General features: G+C 44.6%; 1 protein-coding gene across 2 annotated transcripts in view; it reads left to right on the plus strand.

Annotated features, from left to right (window-relative positions):
• The first annotated feature begins 519 nt into the window (after positions 1-519).
• The window catches only part of NARS2 (asparaginyl-tRNA synthetase 2, mitochondrial), an 80,191-nt gene continuing 60,665 nt past the window's right edge, over positions 520-20,045 (plus strand). For both annotated transcript variants that reach the window (XM_032775724.2, XM_075061791.1), the window contains exons 1-5: positions 520-906; positions 2,569-2,678; positions 3,919-4,039; positions 4,768-4,908; positions 11,224-11,304. In XM_032775724.2, the coding sequence (XP_032631615.1) occupies positions 769-906; positions 2,569-2,678; positions 3,919-4,039; positions 4,768-4,908; positions 11,224-11,304 (591 nt within the window). In that variant the 5' untranslated portion in view covers positions 520-768. The remainder of the gene's footprint in view (positions 907-2,568; positions 2,679-3,918; positions 4,040-4,767; positions 4,909-11,223; positions 11,305-20,045) is intronic.

The raw sequence follows: 20,045 nt of genomic DNA on the forward strand, positions 1-20,045 counted from the left end.
GGGCCTCCCGGGAGTCGTTAGGGCACCCGGGGGCAGTCTGGGCGGTGGGGAGGTCTCAGGGGTAGGCAGGGGCAGCTGGGCGGTGGGGGAGGCTCAGGGGTAGCAGGGTGGCAAGCTGGGCCTGGGGGGGGCATGTGGGTTAGGCAGGACAGCTGCCAGGGGTGAGCCAATACCATAAGGGTAGGGCATGCAGTCGCGGGGGGGAGGCTCTGAGGTAGGGCAGGGGGACAGCTGGCCGGGGGGGAGGCTCTGAGGGTAGGGCAGGGGCAGCTGGCCGGGGGAGCTGCTGGGTAGGCAGGGGGCCAGTGTCTGGGGGCGAGCTCTGGGGTAGACGGCAGGGGCAAGTTGGTCCTGGGGGAAGGCCTGGGGTAGGGCAGGGGGCAGTTGGTCTGGGGGGGAGGCTCTGGGGGTAGAGCAGGGGGCAGTTGGTCTGGGGGGGAGGCTCTGGGGGTAGAGCAGGGGGCAGTTGGGCCTGGGAGGGCCCTGGGGGTAGGGCAGGGGGCAGCTGGGCTGGGGTGGGGCTCTGGAGGTAGGGTGGGGGGCTGGTGGGGTATCTGAGAACAAGGTAGCTGAGGCTGATTGGAATCTCTTTACATTGCAGGGAGGGGTGGCTGTAGGAGGATTGGAGGACATGGTAGGGTGCATGTGAAGACAATAGTAGGAGTGGCATCTGGAGGCAGGAAGGGCATATCATATGAGGACAAGGTAGCTGAGTCTGAGTGGGGTCTTGGGTGTTAGCAGGGAGGCAGGTGCAGAAGGCCTTTAGCAATGTTTGGGGCCCGGTGTCTGCTCCTGGCTTTTCGACGTTGTTCCTCTGCTCCTTGTCCCAAGCACAAGCAGGCTGCAAGACTGAGGGTCTGCGAGGCGCTAGAGGCCCAGGAGGTGGCTGGTGATATTAAAGTCCAGGTGGGTGGGAGTTTATGTTGTTAATTCACTTAGTCGTTTCTGTGGATTTCTTATTATTACTCCTCTAATTCAGCCCATTCTGAAGATCATCTTGCAGAGGCTTCTCCAGAGTAGCTGGATGGGCTCTGCATCTGCCTATCCTCTTTGAACTAAAGATGTAAATTCCAGCTGGAGGAGACATACCCATGCTAGTTCTGATCTCCTTAGTGCACTAAAAATAGTGGTGGAGTAATGGTGGGAGGGCCTTTGAGTGATGCCCCAATAAGCCCATAACACATACTTACATTCTGCCTTTATCTTATATGGAACAGGAGCTCCCTATACTTAGCCTGCTCCACAAATTGAACACCACATCTACATTTACAAGACCTTGAATCCTAGACACACAATACCGTCAAACACTTTTACTTTGCCTTAATTAAACTTCCATTCCACACTTATCTCTTCTGCACTGCTGATGATCCCTGAACTCTTCTAATGACACAGCCTATACAACACAGCGATGAAATGAGATATACTAGATCTCCCAAAGTTCATATGCATTTTTTTCCTTTGATCACACATACAGGCCTCAGAAATCCGCAGAGGGCCGGAGCCTCCCAGATCACCTTGTACCACAATTACAGGTCTTCTAAGCTGCCCTGTCTTATTCCTTCGTCACAGTACAGCCACACTTCATGCGCTGAATGCAGCTGGAGTGCATGAAAATAATTCTTGGTGATTATTGCCAGCTCCAGGGGAAAGAATCAAGGTTTCATGGGCATTTACCTTAACCCTGTATTTCCTTGTTTTCACAAATGTGAGTTTTGCTGAACTGGACATTCTGGAAGGGCGCACGTTATCACCAGGCAACTTCAACTCTGTGCTGACAAAGGTTTTGTCAATTTTTAAATTTTAAATCTAAGTCCCGCTAGAAAACTTTTTTTTAATTTGAAAACCACTGAAAAGAGTGAAACATTTCTGTTAATTCTGCATTTGTAGAGTGACTAGCACAATGGGTTCTAGTCCATGACTAGGTGCTATAATAATACAAATAATTAATAATAATATTAATTGGTTTTGATTCCCCCTCCCCTTAAACAAAGCCTACGTTCTGGACCTAATCTCCTTGACATTGGCCTCTGTATTAAGGGCGTACATATGCATGGTAGGTATGAACAAATAGCCACTTAGGAAACAGATTTCAGTGTCAAGCTTCCCGCAGATAGTTGTACATAGCAGTGAAGAAGAACAATACGTGAGAATTACCATGACACTCCCCTTTGAAGGAATGGTGTTCTGATTGTCTCTGTTGTTGCAATAAGGAGTGTTTACATGGGACATAATAATGATATAGCATTTGTGGAATGCTTTTCATCTTCAAAGTCTGTCACTGACTTTAATCTTCCCAGCTCCATGAAGATTCAGATGGATCCCTGTTATGCTGAGGTGAAATGTTGGTGCCTCTGCCTCAGGATCTACTCCTACTTGCTTTGAAGTCTGTAGTAAAGCTACCACTGATTTCACTGGAATCAGGATTGGGCCCTAATGGAATCTTTCCATTGACTCCAGTGGTAGTTGGATCAGGCTCGAAATGACTTGCTCAGTGTCAGTTGGGTCCTGGATATAACTAGATTGAGTTCAAACCAGGCAATCACCAACTATTATTTTCTTCTCTTCCAGGGTTGGGTTCGTTCTGTCCGGTCCCAGAAACAGATTCTGTTCCTGCACATAAATGATGGCAGTTCTTTGGAAAGCCTCCAGGTTGTAGCTGACCCAACCTTGAAACATAGGTTTGCAGATTTTTACATATTTAAAGAAATTTCTGTGCAGATTCTGGTTTGGAAAGGGTTGATGACGTGGTTGTAGGGCTCAGCTCTACCCTATCTTGGGATATGGCTACACGTGAAATTTCAAAGTGCTGCCGCGGCAGCACTTCGAAGTGTGAATGTGGTCGGAGCGCCAGCGCTGGGAGAGAGCTCTCCCAGTGCTGCATGTAAACCACATCCTCTACAGGTGTAGCGTGCAGTGCTGGGAGCCGCACTCCCAGCGCTGCCACGCTGATTACACTGAGGCTTTACAGCGCTGTATCTTGCAGCGCTCAGGGGGGTGTTTTTTCACACCCCTGAGCGCGAAAGTTGCAGCACTGTAAAGTGCCAGTGTAGTCATACCCTCAGATTAAGGGCATCTATTCCCAGGCTTGGTATCTCACCTCCTGTGCCAGCAGGGATGTGAGTGCTGCGGGGGTGGTACATTCAACAGTTGCTGAGGGTGTTGCACTTGGTGTCATTCAATAGCTGTCAGTTAAGGAGCTGGGTTAGCTGGTTCTGAAGGGAATAGGAAGTAGGGGGCACTTTTAAATTGAAATTTTGTCTCCACTGAAGTCAGTGGCAGAATTCCTATTGATTCATTGGGGCCAGGTTTCATAGTGCTTTTTCCATGGGTTGGCTTCCCAGGTGGCTTATTCCTGTGTAAGTCAGTCTGTACCTTATCAGAAGCTAGGGTTGCCATGTTAGCCTTTCCTCAACCAGCTCCGTTCTGTAGGCTCCTTAGACTTTTCCTGCCTTTTGTGCCAGATGCAGTCAGTGTTTCTAGCTGAGGCACCACTTGTGCAAGCGCAGCACAAGAGAGAGCACAGAGCGGGTGGCAAACAGTGAGGCCTTTCCTTCTGAACAGACATTGGGGCTCATCTTGGATCAGTGAAAAATAAACACTTAGGCTTCATTAATTTTCAGCTATAGAAGAAGATCCTCTGCAATTTATTTCTTGTAAGATGGACAGCTTGGTGATTTATGCATCAAATAATTTAAAATCTCCAAATTATTGGCATCCTGGGTTCACACATACACCCACCTAACCACCAGATGATTTCCATAGGGGATATACTGAGTGCCATGTGAATAAAATATAGCAATCAAATTGTAACAAGCTATCTATTTGTGATAATAGATACTGTAAGCATAGGGCTTGATCTAAATTAACCCAAATAAGTCAGGCCCATAGTGATACATTGTTATTGATGTTTTTTTCCAGTGATCTGACTTTTGGAAGTGCAGTGGAAGTACAAGGGAAACTGGTAAAAAGTCTTCATAGGATGCAAAATGTGGAATTGAAAGCTGAAAATATTCGTGTGGTAGGACCCTGTGATACTCTGGTATGTTATTGCACTTAACAGTCAATCTCCAAGGATACCTTTGGAACGTGACTAATTTCAAAATATTCCCGTTTCTGACAGAGCACATTTCAAACTGTATTTCCTGCTATTTTTTCTAAAGTCATCTCTCTATTTTTACCGTTTTTAAGATGTCTTCTGCTCTCCCAGTGATGTGGACAGGGGCCTTTTCATTAAGCGAGAAACTGACTAGTGGACTGGGCATAGGGAGGAAACTGTGAAACTAACTTGATACTAAGGACTGGATTTGCTAAAGAATTGCAGGCCAGATTTCCCAACTGCTCAGCACCCACAATTGGAACCAGATCTCCAAAAGTTCTCTGTTGCCACCGTGAAACTTATAGCAAGATGTCAGAAAGTGACTGGCACCCACCATGGTGGGCTCTTTTGAAAATCTAGCCACTTACTTTGGCACTGAGTCCTGTTGAAATTCTAATTCTATATGGGTGCTTATATGGACACCATTACTGTGATATCTGAGCATTTTCCAAAAGTGATCAACGTCTGTGCCTTGTGGTTCATTCTCTTTCTGGTTGTCTTTGTAAAATCCACAAAGTACTCTGGAAAAAAAAACTAACAAAGTATTATTTTGCCTCTGACTTGTATCACTTATTGAACTTTAATAGGGAGTGATGATATTTCATGGATATCAGTAAAATTATTCCAACTGCAGGTTCTCAAGGTTGTTTTTTTCCTGTTCTTTTTTTAAGACGTTCCCTTTTAAACCAAGAGAGAGGCAACCTCTGGAATACAGCCGGCAGTTCCCTCACTTACGATGCAGAACCAACACACTGAGCTCCCTCCTGAGGGTACGCAGTGAAGCTACTGCAGCGATCCACTCGTTTTTCAAGGTGCTCTGCTTCTTCACTTGATCTTGTTACTGTGTTTTCACATACACAAATGATGGTGCCACATAACATTCCTGCCTTCCCATTGCAGTTATGTAATCGGTGACAGTGAGAGACATGGAATTGAGTCTCTGAGGTTCTGTTCCTAGTGCGGGCACTGACTTAGGACCGGCGTACACTGGGAACTTACATCAGTATAGCTGCGTCTCTCAGTGGTGTGAAAAATCCACACCCCTGTGTGACGTACTTACACTCACCTAATCCCTACACCTCCCAGCCACAGTGCAGACATACCTTTAGTATCCCAGATTCTGTGTTTTGTGGGCAGAGTCAGAAGTGTTACCACTATTGTCTCCCTTTCTCCCCCACATACTTTGACCCCTGAGGTCACGAAAATCATTTCAGGTCGAATTAAATGTTTTGATTTTGAGAATTTTCTGTTTTAAATAAAATACATTTTTATTTTAAATCTCCAGGCTCTATTACAGGGGTAGGTAACCTATGGCATGCATAGCAAAGGCGGCACGCGAGCTGATTTTCAATGACCCTCACACTGCCCGGGTCCTGGCCACCGGTCTGGGCGGGTTCTGCATTTTAATTTAATTTTAAATGAAGCTTCTTAAACATTTTAAAAACCTTATTTATTTTACATACAACAAAAGTTTAGTTCTATATTATAGACTTATAGAACGAGACCTTCTAAAAATGTTAAAATGTATTACTGGCACGCGAAACCTTAAATTAGAGTGAATAAACGAAGACTGGGCGCACCCTTCTGAAAGTTGTTGATCCCTGCTCTATCACCCAACACAACAGCAGGTGGCGCCACACACCCAAATGAGCTACCTGAGTGCTTTACCTAAGCAACTCACAGACAAACAGGAGACAACAGCCAATTTCCCAGCTCCCCAGCCTCGCACCCTTTCTGGAGTATAAACCCAGAATTATACCATCTTGCACTGTGCAGGGATCTGTACAATGTAAGCTCATTAATATAGTTTGCTTTCCCCTCAACGTGAGAGAGATATGCACAAGCCAGTGTTAACCAAACTGAGATTTTCCCAGACATTTTACTTAGACACGCTGGTTAAGATAAAACATAAAACAAGTTTATTAACTACAGAAAGATTTTTAAGTGATAGCAAACAGATCAAAGCAGCTTACCTAGCAAATAAACAAAAAGGCAAACTGAGCCTAATATGCTAGATAGATAGGATTCGAATTAGCAATTTCTCTCTCTGCCTTATGATGGAAGCAGTCCACCAAGTTTTCATACACAGGCTAGAAATCCCTTTAGCCTGGGACCAGCACTTCCGTCTTTGTTCCTCAGGTGTTCTCTGGAGTGGGGAGTGAGGCCCTGAATGTCACTCCCCACCTTGTATCATTTTTCCATATGGTGGGAAGCGTTTGTTCTCAGCTAAGTTCCCAGTTCCAGTTTGTGGAAAAATACAGGTACCAATATGGAGTTCATTGTCATGTGATCTGGTCACATGCCCTTGCGTGCCTTGCTGAGTCATAGCAGCCATTACTCAAAAGATGACTGAAAAGTTCACAGGAAGGCTCACAATGTCTGGGGGATAAACTTCTCCTAGGGCCTATTGTTTCCCCTAATGGCCCATTACCTTGAAGAGGCCCTTCACAACCAGCTGTCTAGATTGGAAGCATCTTGCCTAGTGGGTGTCACCCAGGTGTAACCACATTTGAATACAGATATCCAGTCAATATTCATAACTTCACATACAAAAATGATACATGCACACAAATATGATAATCCTATGGAGCAAATCATAAAATATCCTCCTCATAATCATACCACTATGATGAATATGGGGTGCAGTGTCACAGTAGACACGTCCAGTAACTGTATCAGGACAGATAGAAATTGACGTGCAGGAGAACTGAGGCCATTTAAAAACTTAACTCCTAACAAATACCAGTGGCTTCCAGTTATTATTGCCTTGCATTGTATGTAGGAACTTTTGTCTCTGTATCCTGACTGTAGAAAACTGGAATAAGATTCAGGAAATAAATCAGTAGGTCCATGCAAAGAGCAGCTAATACAGAGTAAAGAGCAACCATTTCAGTCTCTGAGATACTGTTCCCTTTTGCAGCTCTACCACGTTACTTCATTATGGTCCCTTCGAGCTGGGAGTCTGTGGAACAGCAGCATTCAAAGCTAATAGTTGGATTTCTAAACACGGTGTTAATAAAGAACTCATTTTCCCTTTGTAGTAATGGATTGTTCCGCCTTAGCTGTCAGTGCAATTTCGGTTGGCTACTCCGTTCTTCACTTCCTAACCTACTTTGCTTTTGTAGTTGTGGATGCTCAGCACCTCTGAAAATAAAGCCTAGGTTCTCCCAGCTTGGACACCCAGAAACTGAGGCACCCAAATTTGGTGGTTGCTTCATTGGAAGCATGACCATTAATGATGTGACCTAGCATGTACAAACAGTGGCAATGTTGGGGTTAGAATTTGCCAGCTCCTGGCTCCCACTCCTAAACTCAGACCACAGCTCCTACTTTGTTACTGGAAAAAAGGGCGAGGAGTCCTGTGGAGCCCTTGAGTTCTCCCATTAGATCTCACTACCTATGCCTGTAAAGCCCTGTCTTAAAATGAGCCTCCCTCTAGGATCCATAGAGTGTGTTTCCTTGGAGAGGACTTCAGGAAGGGATTCTCCCCTTACTCCCCAATGCATTTTGTTTTGTTTCTCCTTCCTCTCAAGCAGGGTTGGCCCGAGCTGGAGATGGCAGACTGGATGGGGAGGACCAGGGCTCTGAGGGGGCACTGAACGTTCTCTCAGGTGCTTGGCTGGCTGATTCTTGCTCACATGCTCAGGTCTAACTCATCACCATATGTGGGGTCAGAAAGGAATCTTGCCCAGCTCAGATTGGCAATGATCCGGCGGGCTGGGTGGGGAAAGTTTTCGCCTTCCTTTCCAAGATATGGGTCACTTGCCAGGATTATCTGGATATATCTCACTTAATCATTTCCTTCCCATTGCGGGTGCCTCAGGCACTTGTGGACCTTGATCCCTCCTGTTCTCTGCCTGTGGCACATTATGATCTGGTCTCTTGTGGGCTGTAATACTTTGGTCTCATTTAAGTTGTTGAGTTAGTGTACGCATGGCTTGTGGTCTCCGTGAGAATCTGGTTATCCCTTCTGGCTTTAAACTCTATGACTCTAGTTAAAACTACATGCCAAGCACTCTACCTCCCAAAGTAGACTTGTGGATTATTAGGCAGTTTACTGTCATAAAAGGATGAGTCAGACCTCCTGTAATTTGAAGTTATAGTTCCAGAGAGCTTTGGTATTTCAAATCTGATACTTAGACTAAGCCAAGCTTAGCCTTCTCAAGAGAGTACTCTGCAATATCATATGGATTTTAGGGTTGCTTTTAGATAGAAATATCGTGCCAGTTAAAGCTACTGTTAATTTCTGTAGTGTACCAGCTGCTTATAGGTAAGACTAAGTTTTTGTCACAGGTATTTTTAGTGAAAGTCAGGGACAGGTCACAGGCAATAAACAATTCACGAAGCCTTTCTTGCTGGTACTCTCAGGTCCCCTGTTGCCATGGGGAATGGGAGCTCCGGGGTCCCCCTGCCCATGGGGGCTGGGCTGCTACGGAATCCCCTTGGCTCCCCGGGCAGCTGGTAGCTCAGGGTGGTCCCCTGCCAGGGCTGGGAATTGCAGGGTCCCCCAGCCACCCATCGCGACTGGGCAGCTGCAGGGGGTCCCCCTGCTGCGGCTGGAAAGCTGCAGGATTCCCCCACAAGGATGGAGCCTGGGAACTGTAGGTGGGAGTGGTTGGCTGGGAGCTCCAGCCCCAGGCATAAAATGTCACTGAGGTCAAAGGAATTCACGGATTTCATGACATCCATGACTTCTGAGACACATTTGTAGCCTTACTTATAGGTTAAAAGACTTGGTTAAGAAAAAGACCAAGTATGTGAGGTTATATCTTTGTTTGGATTGACTTCTGTTGGTGGACAGTGCAAGCTTTTGAGCTATACAGAGCTCCTCTTCCACGAGCAAAAGATGGTCCAATAAAATATTACCTCACCTACCTTGTCTCACGTCCTGGGACCAACAGGGCTACATCATTTCATTAAGAAAAGTCAGTACTAGTTTTTGCCCACTAGATGGCAATACCCACAGTTTGACTTTGGTTGGTTGCAAAAGACATGGATGTTGAAGAACCTCTTACCCTGAAGGAGGTTTTAAAGAGCAATAGGAAAATGCTGTTAGAATTACCAATAAGCATGAAATTCTAATAAGATGTGTATATCTTACTGCTACTAAAGCAAATACCTTGCCTGTAGTTATTTTCAATATTGTGATATGACATTTTTCATGTGGAGTTCTTTTGCTTAACGTCCTATATATTTTGAAGCTAGATGCTTGCTGATACTTGAATGCATTTTTGAAGGGACAATGAATGCAAGGTCAAAGTTGGCCACAGACTTAGATGTTTGTAAAAATAGGCTTTTGCAAATGCTAAGACCAACAAGAACATGTCTTATTTATTTTATTTCATTGTGATCCAGAGGAAGTGACTTTAAAAAAAAAAAATCCAAATCTTCGCATGTTGTACTTGCAATCCAACATTGCAGCATTGTGCACAAGAACTGGAAAATGAAACTAACTGGTCTGTTTTCATTGTGCAAAACTGAAAACCAAAAAGAGCAAATGCTAAAATATAAACAGTAGATCTTTACCTATATCATGTAGTAGCCCAAGCCTCTTTTCATTTTTTAAAAATGCTCTTATCCCAATGGCTTTTTCACCTGACAGTGCCTGATTAATGCTAGAATTTTTGCTTTGGACGTCTAATGCTAGAAACTCACCTTTAACTTTACCCTTGGGTAGTTCAATACCTGTGAGATACCCCTCTTAGCCTTAAGGACCCTATGCTCCTAGACAAGGTGGGTATAGCCACACCGTAATTAGACACCCACAGCTGGCATGTGCAAGCTGACTTAGGTTCATGGAGCTCGGGCTGTGGGGCTGTTTAATGGAGCTGTGGTGTAAATGTCCAGGCTCAGGCTGCGATGGGGGAAGGTCCCAGAGCTCAGACTGCTGCCCGAGCTGGAATGTTTGCACCTTAATTAAACAGCCCCACAGCCCGAGTCCCACAAGCCCAAATCAGCTGTCATGGGCCAGCCATAGGTGTCTAATTGCAGTGTAGACATATCCAGTGAAGAGTATGCAGCATGAATATCTTCTCTGAGCTCTGAACTTGCCTGCTGCTGTGAGTTCATGACAGAGCCACTAATGTTACCGTAATATTTTTTGTGGTTTGATAATGGAAACTATGCTAAGTCTCTTAAGGAGGGGGACTGTGGTTCTGGATACCCGTCTGTTGAGCCCTACTTCTCAGGCACTTCCTACACTAGGCAGGAAGTCTGCTAATGTGAAATGCACTCTACTGCCAGCTTAATGGTGGTAGCTGCCGTAAATTACATTGGACTTTAGAAACTCTACTCCCTTCTTGTAAAATGTATTGTACACCAGCCCGGAACTTTTCAAATTCACGTGCCCCTGCCTTCCCCAGATTCTTTGGTTCAGATAGCCCCAATTCGCTGACATTTACAGTAGGCTGCAAATTCCATTTATTTTCCCAGGCTTTTGTGTGGGAGGAGGGATGTGCTGAGGGATAGCATTTATGGCTGGAGGGGTGGGTATTCTGCTCCCTGTTTCAGGGAGGTAGCTGTGTTTGTGTTTATATTTTGAAAGGCCCCTAGAGCCCTGCATAGATCTGTAACTCATAGGGTTTTGCATACATAAATATTGTGAAGTTGACGTTTATTCATATTATTGTTGTGTCAAGGGACCCAACCATGGCTGGGCTGCGTTGTGCTAGGAGCTGTACAGGGAGCGTGGTCCCTTCTGCTTACAGTCGAAATGTGCCCTTTCCATAGTCTCATTTGCCTGAATGGCCTTTATTTCTTTCTCAGGCTTTCAGATGTAAATACTTGTTTCCTACAGAGATTTTTGGCACTGTGGACTAGTAGGTAATGGAGCGCTCTCTTCACATGGTAGAATTGTTGTGATTACAGAGCCCTCTGCAGAGTTTTTTCTATAGTGCGAACACGTGAAGAATCAGGCACTGAATTTGTACGCTCCAGAAATCCAACTAGTGTTTAGCACATACCAGGGTCTCTCTCACATAACATAGAAGCTATTCTAAAATGTTACCCATGTTGTCTTTGGTCCTGGCCTGATAGATGAATCCTGACGTGCACATGTTGGACTCTTCCTTGGAGTTGTCACGTAATATCCTTGGACTGGCAACTTTCAATGTTCTCTTTTGTTTCAGGATAATGGCTATGTGCACGTTCATACCCCTATAATTACATCAAACGACTGCGAAGGTGCGGGGGAGCTCTTTCATGTCAGGGTAAGTTGTACTTACAAAACAACTTTGTAATTACTGGGTGCTAAAGGGACAATCAGTTTTGTATATCCTGTTTTTTATGTACTTCTCTGAGATTTATTTTTGTAACCTACAGCTGTTCCTTGTGATCCTTAAAGTGATGATTCTAACTGAAATAGATTAAACAGCTGTTTTTATCCCTTTTATCCCCAGCACCTTATGTATTGATCAATTTCTGTATCCTGAGTTGTGTGGAAAAACTTAGAGAAATGGGGAGAGGGGGTCAAACATCTTAATAACCAGGCAAATGTGTTTGTAAAATAAAAATATGGGCGGAGGCCTCTGGGTCAGGCCCAGCTGAACTCCTGTGAAACTAAATAGACTTCATGTTAATCGGCTCCTGCTATAAACCACAAAATGACTCCTATTTTTTCCCCACCAGCTTCTTATTTCTTGCCGCCTCTCTCATTTCTCTCTGTCCCTTCCTAAAAACTGCCCATGCTGTAATTATTAGCCCTTTATTTTCCAAAACTGAAGAAAAGTTCAGTGCTTTCAATTGTGGTTCTTTTGACTTCAGCACTTGTAGAAATCATTCTCGTCCCTCCTCAGAAACTCCTGTGTGCATTTCAGAGCAACCCTAACCAAGTTGCAGTATTCCCGAAATTTGCAGTAACACCCCCCCACCCCCACAAAATTATGTGCACTCCCATAAGCCCCTTTGCCTTTCGCAAAAGAAAATGCATTCTTTGGCCACAAAATGATTGTATCTGCTTACATTTATTGGCCACAGCTTTGCTGGTGAATCATCTCTAAGCAAAAAAGTGTTGAGGTAGCGTGTCACTGCTGCAATGTCATGTATACAGCTCCTTGTATCTCATTAATCTGCTGGTCAGAAACCTCCAGTACTGGTTCTTCAGGATTGAAAAACCTGCCGTGCCCCGCCCCACTGACAACACCCTCACAGACCAGTGCACAGCAACATGTGCCCCAGCTTTCTGCTTACTCTTGCTAGTACAGCCCAGCTAATCTGCTCCTGGCTGATTGAAATACCTTAGTGCTATCACAGTGTGTTCCTGGCTGTTACATGCAAATTAAGATGTGGCAACAAGTGATGCTTGACAGTAAACACATTATACAATTTTCAACCCTACAGCGTATCTCTGTTTAGTCTTCTGCATGAACTATATCTACCTGTTGAAGGGTTCTGCTCGCTGCAAGTGCACCTCTTTGTGGTTGGGTCTGGGAATTATCTCTTGCCCTGTCTGGTGCTCCTTTCTATTGCTTGCTTGCACCATGTCTCCTCCGCCCGCTCGCCCCCCACGACTCACGGTGCTTCATTCATGGACTCGACCCTCCAGCCCAGGTACTATAGTCATCCCCTGCTAGGGTAACAAAATCCCACACTGGACTAGCTGTCCGGAGTCGCCTGGCAAGATGCGTCTTTGGTTCCAAGCCTTGTGCCACTTTTCCTTGGTGGCTGCTAGGGACCCATGGTCCTCCCTCTACACTGGTTCCAGCCCAGGGACCACTGTAAACCAGCAGCCATGGTCTGCACATTGTCATTCCTTTCCTGCCATTTCCTAGGCTGCTTTCGACCCTAGCATTCTCAGGCTTTCTTCCCCAGCAACTTCTCTGGGTTGACCTTTATTCTGGCAGCTGGATTCCAGGGGTTCTCCTCCCCCTGAGTTTCAGCTCCATCACTTTGCTGGCTCCCAGAGAAATGACGTGCACACGCCGCTCACTGCAGCCCTCTTCTGCACTCAACTCCTGGCTTTATGCTGACCCGCAAGACCTATCTCCTGGGCTCATGATCAGTTAAGCCAGGCTCGCGCCTGAGGTGCACCCAGATAACATAATTGGCCTCATCAGTCCACACGTTAGCCCTTCAGGACCTTTGTGGGGTACACAACATGTACTTAAACGTCTGTCTCAATCTGGACTTAGAGTCAGCATCTGAGTGTTTTACTGTGGAACCTTTCCCCAAGCGTTAATACCTCAGCTTGGATCTATCTCGAAGCTGCCACAACTAGGACTATTGGGGTTCCCTAGTTACCACCCGATCACACCCAGCCTTTCCCTGGGGGACCCCCAAGACCCAGAACCCCTGGGTCTCCCCAATCGTCAATGGAAAACAGCTCTCCCCCTGGTCTCGCCTCGTTATCTGCTCCGCGACCCGCTTCCCCGCCTCCCTTTTCCCCGGGTGAGGCCTGGGCGATGCAGTACTTAACTCCTTGAAGGACAAAACAAAAGAGGAAAATCACCCTCGCCCTGGGCGATGCATTCAAAATATAGTAAAAGCTAATATAAGAAGTTTTTCCACCACCTTCCTGGATGCCTCGCCAAAAACCTCAGCAGGTTAAAGAACTTTATATACAAAAGAAAGAAAAAACATGAAACAATAATCTTGCATTAAAAAACTCAATACAGGCCTTGCTTATAAGAAAATAATGAAATAAACAGTCTGAATTTAAAAAGATAGACCCCGTTGAAACCAGTCCAGCAATCAACACACTGTAAATCCAAACACAAAATCGCACACCCACGCACCACCTTCCGCTCTTCGACAACTCTCTGTAGGAAAATTAGCACACGAAATAAGAGTTATTGTCAGGAAAGCTTGTTGCTCCATAGGCTGGGGAGACAAAAAAAGACCAAGAGTACACAATTCCCGCCCCTGACTTTTAAAAAATCCAGTTCTCTGATTGGTCCTCTGGTCAGGTGTTTGGTTCCCTTTGTTCACCCTTTACTGGCAAAAGAAATTTAACCCTTACCTTACCTATCTACTTATGACAACACCCCATCACACCACCCCTAAGCTTTACAGAATTAAATTATGGAGGACTGCAGTGTGAATGGCTTAAGTCACAAAAGCACTGGTGCAAATGTTGATTGGGGTGGGAATGGGTAGCTGTGATCTAGCAGATGGGACATGGGAAACTCATGAAAACTGGATTTAAGTTGACTGAGGCCATGGGCACGTCATTTAAACTTGTACCTTGGTTTCCCCATGTGTAAAGCACTGGGATTTGTGATTGAAAGGTGCTGTGTGAGTGCCAAGTATTATCATATTAAATAGTGTGTATGGAAGCATGGTGCTACAAATGTGGGGCTCCAAAGCTCTGATCACCACTGGAGAAGGGGATGTTTCCCCTCATTCTCTGCTTTCTGCACTGGCTCCCCACTGAAAAGAGGATTCCCAGCTCAAGATCTCTGTCCTGATTTTTTCAAAGCCCTATGTGGAATTGGTCCTAACTACCAGAGGTACCACCTCTCTCTTTCTACCCAGCCCCTTCTGTTTGGTCAGCTGTTTCATTGCTCACTGTGTTTAAAGTGAAACACAGAATCCAACCTTTCACCCAGGCTTTCCCACCGCTCTGCCTCCGATGCACACTCCCACTCGTCTGTGTTCAATAATAACTTTGTAAACAAACCATGTGCCTGCTGCTTGCTTTGGGAGGGAGCAAGATTTGTAGGGTATATCTAGGCTACGGATCTTACAGCGGCAGAGCTGTACTGCTGCAGCTGCACTGCTGTAAGGTCTCTTGGGTAGCTGCTCTATGCCAGCAGGAGAGAGCTCTGCTACTGGCATAATGAAGCCACCCTCTGAGCAGCAGTAGCTATGTCAGCTGGGGACGTTCTCCCACTGACATAGCACTGTCCACACCAGCGCTTTTGTCGGTGACATTTATGTCGGTCAGAGGTGTGGGTTTTTTTCAGGGTGGGTCAGTTGGCAGTTCCAAGGCCTTAGATTGTAAACTCTCCAGGATAGGGATCACACTGTATCCTATATGTTCATGCCAGGCCTAGTACAGTTGGGCCTGGTTCCTAACTGGAGCACTGTTTAGGCGCTATTACAATAGCAATAATTTAATAATACTGATTGATTTAAATGTCAGTTCAACCCCATTTATCCAAATGACTCGGAGGGATGTATCTGAAATTTGGCATTGCAGAAAAGCAAAACTATAATGTCATGGAACACTAGTGAACTTGGGATAATTCACATCCCACGTGATTGAGGATTGGGATAACTTGGGAGTTTACCTGGACCAATTATGGTAGCACAGTTTTTAAAGGAATTATGTCAGGCAACCTCCACCCACAATTAGTGTAGACTGCTACATTTTCTTCCTGCATCCAAATCAGCTTTAGCTAATTATGAACCACATAAACTATCCAAGTACCGGTCATCTCAAGAACTTGGCCAGAGATTACATGCTGTCAGTGTGTATTGTCCTGTCAGGAAGTAGCCACCACATAACCACTTCCCCATTCTTCTAGCAATATGAGGATGTCCTTACTTAACATGGGATGGGATGAAACCTATAATAAATATGCCTCTGTAACTCTGGATCTAGACATTAACTCCTTACCTTTCCTTTAGTACATCCAAAACAAATCCTATTGACACCAGAGGGAACATAGTCACAATTTTCCCCAATAGATTAACCTCAGCAAAAGTAGCTTAATGTAGATGCAGGGAGCGTCTGCCAAATGTTTGCCTTCCAGCCAGTAGTGGAGCTATAACACAGTCTGGTTGGGAACTGATTCCAGAGGGGAGGCTTTTTGGTTATCATAGACTCATAGGACTGGAAAGGATCTCAAGAGGTCATGTAGTCCAGTCCCCTGCTCTCATGACAAGACTAAGTATTATCTAGACCATTGTCTCAGCTGCTCTTAAAAATCTCCTGTGACGGAGATTCCACAACATCTCTAGGCAATATATTCTAGTGGTTAACCACCCTGACAGGTAGGAAGTTTTTCCTAATGTCCAACCTAAACCACCCTTGCTGCAATTTAAGCCCTTTGCTTCTTGTCCTATCCTCAGAGGTTAAGGAGAACAATTTTTCTCCCTCCTCGTTGTAACAACCGTTTATGGTTGTCTCATGCTGGGATGTTGGAGGGTTTTCAGCAAAAGTTGGAGCTCGTGCCAAACTAATATTGGTCTGTCCCATTCCTCACAACCAAAATTTCTTCTTGATCCACAAGCTGGTAGTCTGTACCTAACCCCTCTATACATATACATCTGATCAGTACCTTAGAGAGATTCCTCAGCCAAGCCAGTGAACAAATGGGATACTGTTATGCAGTAGGATACAACTCAGTCAGTTAGGCCTTGCCTCACAGGCTCTGTTTGTATTTTAAATAGCCCTGACTCTCTCAGCTTTCACTATAGGGATGTGTCTTCACTGCAGAGTTAACCTGCGTGACTGGCACCTGGGCCTGACTCTCTGGGTTAGCCTAGCCCAGTTCTGAGCATTCCCACAGCAAAGCCCTACCCCTGTTACTGTGTCCACACCATTTCTGCACTTGCTCATGTGTGCCTAGGGGCATATCTCATAGTTCTCTGTGTTGAAACAGCCTGGGATTCTTTTCCAGTCAATTGCAGGAGAACTTGCCTGTCCTTTGGTGAGGAATTGCAGGATGGCATTGGAGGACTCATCACTCCAGTGATTTGGACTGCAGCCTCCCTGCAAAGTTGCAAGCTTCCCACCCTAATTAAAGTGGATCTGGGATGCTGGCCCACAAACCCAGCTGGGTAAATGAGCCCAGACTTAAAGCACCTCCAAAGCCCAGTGAGAGGGTTTTCTGTGTGGATAGTAGTAGGGTTTGAGCTAGAGCCGTGGTTAGCTGTGCAGTGAAGACATATCCTAAAAGGGTGATAGATGAGCAATTTAGGCAGGGATGAAAATTCTGCCTCTTGTCAAGCTTTAATAGCCTCTCATTTCCAGACTGGAGGAATGACTCCTGTGGTCCTTTCGATTCTTTTTCTCTGTCCTCTTCTACCGTTAGAATTGTAAGGAGTAGATTGTAGAATCAAGTGTTTTATTGTTCTTAAAGCAATAGCCTCGAGTCAGAGTAATATATCCATAGGTCTCAGGGTAAATAAAAATGGATTTTCTTTTAATTTAAATCAGATTTTTTAATTTAAATTAAATACAGGTTTTGTTTTTTTAAATATTAGAAATTGACAACATATGTTATGGCCTAAACTATTATAATCTGTTAAAATTATTTACATAAAATTTTAAAATACATGTTTACTGCCAAATTGTAATGAAATTCCGACCACTGAGCTAGTAAAAGGCACTGGATAAGAACCTGGAGCCAGAGTTTGTTGATGTTTTAGATGAGCTTTTGACAATAGTATCCTCCTCTGCGGGTGCAGAGAAAATGTCTTCATTTCAGTTTATTCAGTTCACTCCGTTCAATGGTCTGTTCATTCAGAATTAAGAAAACTGATTTATAAATAAAAATTAGGTGTGAGGATGAGATCTAATAGTTCTACAATCTTGAAGGACACATTGACCAGAAACAATCCGTTCAATTCGCTAACTACAGATAATACTTCCTTTCTTTAATAAATCATTTAGTTTTAAATGCAAAATGTGTTTTGTTACAGATTTTCTGGTAAACTTTTTTCTTGTGTATCCACATTTGATACCTGTATTTAACTAGTAAAAATGCTGCTGTTGTGCATTTTTAAATGAATTTGAATTTCCAGCCATGTAGAACTTGACACACATCACAAGTAAAAAAATTAATCTAGTAAATAAGAAATGCATTACTCAGCATTTTTAATACTGTAAATGTAAGTTAAGTTATGTAATTGCTTAGGTAAATACGTATAATTTTAGTGTGTCTTCATGGTTAGCCAAAAAAGAAAAGCACTGAATTTAGTGTAAATTCATAGATTCATAGACTCTAGGACTGGAAGGGACCTCGAGAGGTCATCGAGTCCAGTCCCCTGCCCTCATGGCAGGACCATATACTGTCTAGACCATGCCTGATAGACATTTATCTAACCTACTCTTAAATATCTTAAAGTCTATATTTAATTGCAAATCAACATGTTTTAATTGTTACCGATGAATGAGACTCAACTTTTCTTTGGAAAAATAACTAAAAAGTACAAATGCAAACCAAAATTAAAATTGATGATTGGAATTAATGTTCCCTACTAATTGATTTATGTCATGATTAAAATCAGTTATTTAAATCAGTCCATCCTGCTAGCATTACTGTGCGCATAAAAGAGTCAGGACCCCTCAGGGGGTCGTGAAGTTATTACGTGGGGGGGTTGTGAGCTGTCAGCCTCCACCCCAAACCCCGCTTTGCCTCCAGCATTTATAATGGTGTTACATATTTTAAAAAGTGTTTTTAATTTATAAGGGGCGGAGGGGTCACACTCAGAGGCTTGCGGCGTGAAAGAGGTCACCAGTACAAAAATTTGAGAACCACTGGTGTAGCTAATCTCCTTTAGAGAGGTGTAGCTTTGCAGCAGGAACTCTGTCTGGGTATGCTACATCTCCAGTAGGGGGCTCTACTGGTGTAGCTATACCAGCCGAGGTTCTGTAGTGCAGACAAGCCCTAAAATGGATGTGAGGGCAGCTCCTGTGGAGGATGTGAGGGCAGTGAATGTTTGCAAAGCTTTGGAGAGGTGAAGTGCGAAGTTATAGTTATTAATTCTACTCCTAAAGTACCTCCTCGCTGAGATGCCCAGAGGGTCCAATCCTGCGCCTGTTGAGGAAAATGGAATTCTTTTCTTTGACCTTGGTGTAAGGTGGATTGATCCCAGAATGCTTCACGATAACTCCCAAAGCTTTACAGAAATACTAAAGGAATCAAAGAGCTCTTTCAAAACGTGAGCAAAAAACCAAACAGAAATGGGCACAGTGCTAGAGAGAGGGTGGAGAGAAATAAACAGCTTTTGGGTTGGGGGGAAGCAAACCATTTTTAGAGGTTTAAGTGATTAAAGATTGGAGATGATGGGTACTGAATCGCTCCTCCCAACAGCCAAGCAACTGTGTCAAGACAAGTCTCTCAGAGGAGGTCATGGGTGTAGCCAGCACCTACACGGGAAGGGCTTGAAGAAGCACCATTCAGCTGGAATTGTCAGTAGACTACAGCCTATCAGTTGCTAGCCGCAGGCAATCATGTCTTGGAAGCTTTGTTCCTTTCTGAGATGGTTGTATGTATTTAAACCCTCCAAAACTATAGTTTTGGCCTCTGTAGTCTGCCCCCATGCTCTTCTCCCTCCAATCTGCTGCTATTGCTGCATCTTCCCCCTTCCCTCCCTTAACTGTGGCTAAATTTGTGGAGGAAGAGAAGGGAAAGTGACATGAAATAGTTATAAATAAATCAAATCACAGTCCCTGGAAGTGCAGAGGTGATTGTATCCTGTTTGTGGAGAGGGAAGAGCAGTCTGAGATTTCACCTCTGGCTTTCTGTGTCTCTCCTCCAGTTACTACTTGGTATATGCACCTCTACCTCGATATAACGCTATCCTTGGGAGCCAAAAAAAATCTTACCGCGTTATAGGCGAAACTGTGTTATATTGAACTTGCTTTGATCCACCTGAGTGCGCAGCCTCCCCCCCCCCCCGCCTCCTGAGTGCTGCTTTACCGGCGTATATCCAATTTTGTCTATTGGGTGGCGTTTATATCGAGGGACGTTTTATCTTCATATCTGCGAAAAGGATTAATATATAAGGGAACCTGGCCTTAATTGTGGAAAATGATTGTGCCCAAAAAAAAAAAAAAGAAATGTGTGGTCGGAACCAGGAAGGGAAAATTGCCAAGAAAAGATAATAATGGATTCTTCTTATCAAGCATAAAAGTAATCCATTTATGCCTTTTCGTGATTTTCGCTGTTGGCCATCCGGGCTGAAAAGCAGGACCCTAGGGCTGCCGTATGTGCCAGGGTCCCCGAACTGTCCAGCCCCCATGCTCAGCAGAACTTGACTTTCCCAGAATTGCGGTGAA

Source organism: Chelonoidis abingdonii, chromosome 1 (assembly GCF_003597395.2).
Source record: "Chelonoidis abingdonii isolate Lonesome George chromosome 1, CheloAbing_2.0, whole genome shotgun sequence".
Lineage (NCBI taxonomy): Eukaryota > Metazoa > Chordata > Testudines > Testudinidae > Chelonoidis > Chelonoidis abingdonii.